Genomic DNA, 7,803 nt, shown 5'->3' with positions numbered 1-7,803 from the left:
TAATTTTGTGTCCCTTGAAGATATTTAAAAATTCTCTTCACTGCCTGAAGATGAGTCTCCTTTGGATTTTCCTGAAATCTTCCAACCATTCCGACTGCATGCATGATGTCTGGTCGGGTACCTGTCAAATAAAGCAAACTCCCAACCATGGATCTATAAGTTGGTTGATGAACTGCTGCTGATTCATCATTTGCACTGAGGCTGCATCCTATAACCATGGGTGTACATACAGGTTTTGAATCTTCCATGCCATACTTCTTCAAGATCTGCTTGAGGTACTTGGTTTGAGACAAGAAGATACCTCCTTCATTTTGTTGGATTTGCAATCCAAGAAAGTATGTCAATTCTCCAAGAAGTGACATTTCAAATTCTTTCTGCATAACCAAGGCAAAGTTTTGACTCATAGTCTCTTCATTGCTGCCAAAAATAATATCATCAACATAAACAACAAGTATTAGCAATTTGTTATTTTCAACTTTTATATAGAGATTGCTATCTGCTGATCCTTTTGAAAAGCCTTGTTGGTGAAGATATTTGTCCAACCGATAGTACCAAGCCCTTGGAGCTTGTTTGAGACCATAGAGAGCCTTTTTCAATCTGCATACAAGGTTTGGATCATTCCCAAGAATGAAACCATCTAGCTGCTCAATATAAACTTCTTCTTCTAAGTCTCCATTCAGAAAGGCTGATTTCACGTCCATTTGAAATACCTTGAAATTTTGAAAACTTGAGAGAGCAAGGAACATTCAGATGGCCTCAAGTCTTGCAACAGGAGCAAAAGTCTCTTCAAAATCTATCCCTTCTTGTTGCACATACCCTTTACAAACAAGTCTGGCCTTGTTTCTAATTACTTCTCCATTTTCATTCAATTTATTCTTGAAGACCCATTTTGTCCCTATGACATTCTTATCTTTTGGTCTAGGAACCAGTTCCCAAGTGTTGTTCTTTTCTATCTGCTCAAGTTCTTCATCCATTGCTTTGACCCAACATTCATCTTTGCATGCTTCTTTCACATTTTGTGGTTCAGTGGAAGATAGTAACTCCAAATAGCTTGAAGCTTCTGCAATTCTTCTTCTTGTTTGTACTCCTGCTTCTTTCTGCCCCACAATCTAAGATTCTGGATGATTCTTTTGAACATATCTGGATGGAGTCTTCTCTTCTATTCTTGTCTGCTCCTCTGGTTCTTCTTGAGGTTCTTCTTCTTCATCATTCTGCCTTTGAGGATAGTCTTCATCTTCTTCAATGTCTTCACGATGAATTTGCCTAGGAATGTATCCCTTCTCATCAACCACTACATCAATGCTATCCACAATTCTCCCAAGTCTTTTATTGTAGCATTTGTATGCTTTGCTATATGGAGAATAACGAAGAAGAATACCTCCCTCTGCTCTTGGTTCAAGTTTTCCAAGTTGCTCATCAGTATTCTTAATATAACATTTGCTCCCAAAGATTTTGAAGTGCTTCACCGAAGGAGTCTCACCACTCCATAGCTCATGAGGTGTTTGAGTGCTGTTTACTCGGACATTTGTTTTGTTAAGACTAATAACAACAGCATGTGCAGCTTCACCCTAGAAGGTTGCGGGAGTACCTGATTCATCAAGCATAGCACGAGCCATTTGTTGGATTGTTCTGTTCATTCTTTCCACAACCCCATTTTGCTGAGGAGTTCTAGCTGTAGAGAATTCTCTTCTTATCCCATGTTCTTCACAGAAATCAAAAAATTCGTTTGAGGTAAACTCCCCACCTCTGTCAGATCTGAGGCACTTAATTTTGTGTCCTGATTCATTTTCAACCAAGGCTTTGAAGGATTTGAATTTTTCGAATGCTTCATCTTTGTGCTTCATAAGCCCTAACCAAACAAATCTGGAGAAATCGTAAATGAATAATATCAAATATTCTTCTCCTCGTGGTGTCCTTTTTCTAAATGGACCAAAAACATCTGTATGGACTAGCTCAAGAGGCATGCTAGCTCATCCTTCCTTCTCAGGAAAGTTAGTTCTGGTTTGCTTTCCAAACTGACAAGATTTGCATATGGTGTTGTCTGGAATTTTGATATCTGGAAGACCACAAAATGCCTGATATTTGCATGCTTTCCTTATTTGTGAAAAGATTAGATGTCCCAACCTCCGATGCCATAGCCAATGTTCATCATCCTTGCTCAAGTAGCATTGTTGTCTTTCCTCAAAGATATATAGATTATTTGGAGTCCTTCTTCCCTTGAGCACTGTTTCACCTGTATCAAGATCGCGAACACAACATCCATTTGATCTAAATATTACCTCTGTTCCTTGGTCGCACATCTGACTGACACTCATAAGATTATGCTTCAATCCATCAACATATAAAACATTTCCTGCTTTGACCTTCTCTTTCAATGGAGCAACACCTTTTCCTTTTATGGCTGCAGAGATATCGTTTCCAAAAGAAACTTTCTTCCCCTTTTCTAATGCGGTATATGACTCAAGCTTTTCTTTGTCCCCTGTCATATGCTTCGAACAACCGCTGTCAATGTACCATGTACTTTCTTGACCTTCTGCATAAAAGGCTATCCCACATCTTTCTGGTTGCGGTTCCTTTATTCTCCATGTTCTGACATTTGAAGTTTGTTCCTTCTGAGTTGTCTTCCGGAACCTGCTCCTGCATTCAGAGTCTTCATGACCAAAGTTATTACAAATAGAGCATTCAACTTCATTTTCAAGAACCGAAAAGTTGTTATAAGTTCTTTTCATGGTTTCAGTCATTCTCCCTTGCTTTTGAGCTTCTCTAGTCATGATTGTCTTGTAGGCAACACATTGAGCTGCTTTGTGAACGAAGTTATGGCAAGAAAAGCATTGGTCATTAAAGAAACTTCTGCGATAATCAGATCTATCATCCAACCGATTGTAGCTTCTATTCACATTCATTCTTGGAGAAAATTGGGAAGATTTTACCTGTGGCTGATTGTAGCTTCTGTTTGTCCTTAAGATGGATTGCCCCTGATAGTTTCTGTTTGCAATTCGTCCCTGCTTTACCTGATGGTCTTTAATGTGCTTTTGCTCATTTCTTCTTGCTGCATCAAGATAACTTTTAGAGGTAGAGGCTTGAGATGTTTCTCCATTATATCCCAGACCTGTCTTGATCAGAGGAGATTGCTGCACATTGATAATCTCATCCAAGGTTTCAGATCCTTTAACAAATTTGAGATTAATAGCTTTTGTTTTCTCAATCTCTTTTCTAAGACCAACAATTTCACCTTCTAATTTTTCAATATGTCTTTCCTTTTCATCAATTTGAAATTGTAGAGTATCAATGATCATATTCTTCTCTTCTATACATCTCTTAAGTCTAGTAATTTCTTCATGAAAATAATCCACATCTATAGCATCCATATATTCATCATCTTCAAATGCCATTAACAATTTATATTCATTACCTCGTCCATCTTCATCACTGTTTGATAGACCATCACTATCTTCATGAGTGTAGTAGCTTTTCTTATTTGCACTTTATTTCTTGTTCCATCTAGCAGATTCCTTTCCTTTATCCTTATAAGGACATTTTGCAGCATAATGACCTACTCTTCCACAAGCAAACCATTTAAAAGGCAACTTACCTCTGAACCTTCCAGAACCCCTTTGAAGATTTCTGACAAAGTTTGATTCTTCTTCTTCTTCTGGGATGTGGCTTGCTTCATAATAATCTCCTTTCCCTGATGCCTTGAAAGCAGCTTCTCTTCTGTCTGATGGACCTCCCTTTCTCATTTCATAAGCAGTTAGAATTCCATGTAGCTGAGACATAGTAAGAATTCGTAGATTTTCTTTTTCTTCTATTGCAGATACTTTAGATTCAAACTTGGGGGACAATGATCTTAGAACCTTTTCAACCACAATAGCCTCTTTTATTTCTTCACCCAAATTTTTCATACAATTAACAACTTCTTCTACCCGAAGAAAATAGTTAGCCACACTTTCATCATTATACATCTTGAGAGTCTCATACTGAATCCTGAGAGTTTGAAGTTTGGCACGCTTTACCTGTTCATCTCCTTCATAGCTCGTGACAATTTTGTCCCATATCTCTTTTGCGGATTTATAGTGCATTACCTTCATGAATTCCGATTGAGATATACATCTTAATAGGGTACTGACTGCTTTTGCATTTGTTTCATACTTCTTTTTCTCGTCTGCATCTGTAGGAGTAGCTGAAGGAAAAGCATAGCCTGTTTCTACGATGTCCCAAACTTTTGTGCCAAGAGATTGAAGATAGGCAGTAACTCTTACCTTCCAATAATTGAAGTTTGTCCCATCAAAAACTGGTGGCCTGATTGATGCTTCTCTCTCGTAGTTGCTCATGATGAACGATCTACCTTCAAGCAATCAAGCTTCTCTGAAGGACCTGCTCTGATACCAATTGTTGGAAATAATACTGAGAGGGGGGGTGAATCAGTATTATTAGAAAAACTTTTTCATTTTATGCTCAGAAACATATACGCTACTTCTGTTAAGTGAAACAGCGTGTACACGCAACTTTGTCTAAAGCAACCAGCGTATAATAATAAAACTTATGATTTAGTAGCTTATCTTCAGTAAATGCATCAGGACATTATTAACCATGATAGTAAAACAGGTGCAGTATAACAGAACAGATCATCACACAGAAAGCACACACATGAACACCATGATATAAGGTGGAAACCCAATGTGGGTGAAAACCACCTGCTGCAAGTCGTCTCTATCTTTCTTTAATATGAAACTTCAGTTTACAATCTTTTGTACTGGTGCAGCCTTATACCAGTACGCAGGCTACAACCTGCAGAAGGCTACAACCTTCTCTCGTTCGCCAAACTTCCTTGGAAGGGAGCTCCAACCCCCTTTGCTCTTGTACTAGCTAAGATACTAGTACGTAGGTGCCGGCCTACAATCTTCTCTCTTTCAGGTACCACCTTTCATACATTTTCAGACTGGATACTCCTGAAGCACAACATTACAATCTGAAGACCACAATTCATTCAACTTTCATAACAGATCATTGAAGCACAAAACAACCAATACTAGCATCATCAGCTTTGAATCACTGAACCACTGAAACCCTGTCAAACCCAGTCACCAGAACACAGAGCAGACTACAGAACTCTGCAATAACAGTCAGACCCAGCTGCAACTCAAAAAATCAAGCTTCAAAAGATACACGCTACTTCAATGAGAGAAACCCGTGTATACACGCCCTTTTACCGAAGACAACCTGCGTATAGATCTAAAAATAAATTCTCTTAACTTGCAGCTGTACCAGACATCAGTTAGACCCAGAACATAACATTGCGTCAGTATGCAGATCTAGAAATACGCATAATCAACCATATCATAATAGTGCATTTCAAACTATTAGATCCCGATCTGTCCTTAGATCTTGTCTTCCATCAACCGGTGTGACTTCTCCTTAGCATAGATCAAGCAACCCAGAACCTGCATACCAGATCTCTTTCTTTATCAGATCTTCAAGACTTTTCAGATACCCTTGCCTAATGATTTCCTTCTCCTTATATAGCCTTAGGCCTTGTTCAATACCAAGAGCCAAAACCATAGAAATCCAATACCATCAACTTCAAAACTAGGGATCAACACGTCCGCCGAGACGCCAAGGTCCAAAACCATGGGCACAACTTCCAAGGAATAACTGCCATGGACCAAAGATAAGTTTTCCACATACACGCGCTTTTACTGAATCCAACCAGCGTGTACACGCGACATGGTACATAGCGAACCAGCGTGTATAGATTTTTCTTCATACTTGTAGACTGATCATCAATTCCTTGCTGCTATCCTTTTGCACTATGATTTGTTATCAGTGTGATTTGCCATCAAGGAGAATGCTTGTCTCATAATGCCAACATCTGTACAGTGAAAACAACTAATTAACAGAACAAGAAGAGACCAGGTGATAGAGAGCGCCCATAAAAACAAAACTTACCATTACACATAGGTGAAGACCAGCAAGGTAACGCGTGCCCAGGAAATTCATAATCAAAGCAGAGAAAGCCCGAAGGCACAGCAAACCATCAGGAACCGCAACGGAGTAGCACTCAGGACATGGGTATAGTGTATCGCCCATAGAAACCACCGTGGAGCAGGGCCAGGATTGAGCGTCGGAGAACCGTCAACAAAACCACAGAGCAGAGCTTGAGCTGAGCACGGGAGGAAGTGAAATGACCTGAAAAACAAAGGCTAGGGTTTAACAAAAGGCGGGAGGCGGATAGACCGGGTGAACCGACAGGTGGCCACCCTCAACCGGGAAGGAGGGTCAACAATAAATACATATAGATTGCAATCAAGTCGAGCCTACGGATAGTTGACATCAAACCTTAAGAAGTGACAATTCACCTACCAAAGTTCATTACCGAAGGGTTGAGAGGCCTGTAGAGTGCTAGCGTGGGTCAAGTTATCCACGTCACATTTTCCATACGTTGGTTAACGTTGGGCTGGGCCATCAAAAGTGGTATCAGAGCCAAGTTTGTTGAGTAGGAGCAAATGGAGGTTGGCAGAAGAGGAAGAGGAAGAGGAAGAGCGATCCGGAGGGTAGCAGAAGAGGAACTCCGTGAGGAGATTCGCGCTTTGCGTGAGAGATTGGTAGTGGTGGAAGCTGGGGGAAGGAGAGACCCAGTAGATGATAGTGACGAAGATGTAGCAGAACCAGAAGATGAGTTTGAAGGGGTGACACCGGAATTTCGGTTATTAAAGTCAGTTTTGTTGTCTAGTCATAAGCCAAAGCACGAGCTACCCACTTATGACAAAAGTCTGTCTGCAGACGTGTTACTGGATTGGTTAAGTGAAGTAAACAAATATTTTGAATTTGAGGAAACTAGTGAGGACAAACAGGTGAAGTTCGCTGCCACCAAGCTGAAAGGACATGCGTCCTTATGGTGGGACAGCGTTCAGGCGGAAAGGAAGAGGCTACGCAAACAGCCTATAAAGAAGTGGGCCAGAATGGAGGCAAAACTGAAGGAAAAGTTTATGCCGAAAGATTATCAGATTATGTTGTATAGACAGGTGCAGAACCTAAAACAGAGAGGGATGACTGTTAAAGAATTTACAGAGGAATTTTATAAATTGAATTTGCGAGCAGGGTATATGGAAGATACCCGAGAAAAAATAGCCAGATATGTGAATGGTTTGAGGGGGGAAATACTGGATGAAATCGGTATCCTCTCACCCAGAACTTTGGATGAAGCATACCAGTTTGCACTGAAGGCAGAGGAGAAAATTAACCGGAAGCAAAATGCCAGGAGAGGAGGTGGAACTGGTAGAGGCAAGGGCAAGGCTTTTGGTAAAGGTAGAGGTACAGGTTCAAGTGAAGAAGGTAGCAGTTCTAAGTCTGCTGGTACATCAGAAAAGGACAATAGCACTAGAGGAGGACGACCAGCTCAGCGAGGACGAGGAAATGGTCAGGGCAGGGGAACTGTCCAGTGTTATCGTTGCCAAGAGTTGGGACACAAGTCGTATGACTGTCTTGAAGGTGAACTGGTAGGTGGAAGAGGAGCTTATGTTGGTCAGCCAGAGGATGCTGAGACAACACCTCAAGAAGTAGAGAACGCACCAGAGACAGGTGAAGCTTTGGTGTTGAATAAGGTGCTGTTAAAACCAGCAAAAGAAGTTGCAGAGCCTGATCAGCGAAAGGCTTTGTTCCGAACTGTTTGCAAGTCACAGGGCAAGTGCTGCAAACTGATCATTGACAGCGGAAGTACTGACAATTTAGTGGCTGTAGAGATGGTGGAGAAACTGGGATTGAAAAAGTTGAAGCACCCCACTCCCTACAAAGTGTCATGGCTGC

The 7,803-nt window shown here is 40.8% G+C and overlaps 1 protein-coding gene across 1 annotated transcript in view; it reads left to right on the top strand.

The window, feature by feature from the left end:
* Nucleotides 1–6,503: 6,503 nt before the first annotated feature.
* LOC149161988 (uncharacterized) overlaps nucleotides 6,504–7,803 on the top strand; it is a 69,262-nt gene continuing 67,962 nt past the window's right edge. The window contains exon 1 of the mRNA XM_089435064.1: nucleotides 6,504–7,742. Within this exon, the coding sequence (XP_089291190.1) occupies nucleotides 6,504–7,742 (1,239 nt within the window). The remainder of the gene's footprint in view (nucleotides 7,743–7,803) is intronic.

Source organism: Pinus tabuliformis, chromosome 5_2 (genome assembly GCF_031772625.1).
Source record: "Pinus tabuliformis cultivar Carrire ecotype Pingquan chromosome 5_2, CPIR1, whole genome shotgun sequence".
Lineage (NCBI taxonomy): Eukaryota > Viridiplantae > Streptophyta > Pinopsida > Pinales > Pinaceae > Pinus > Pinus tabuliformis.
This window is presented reverse-complemented; position numbering and strand designations above follow the sequence as displayed.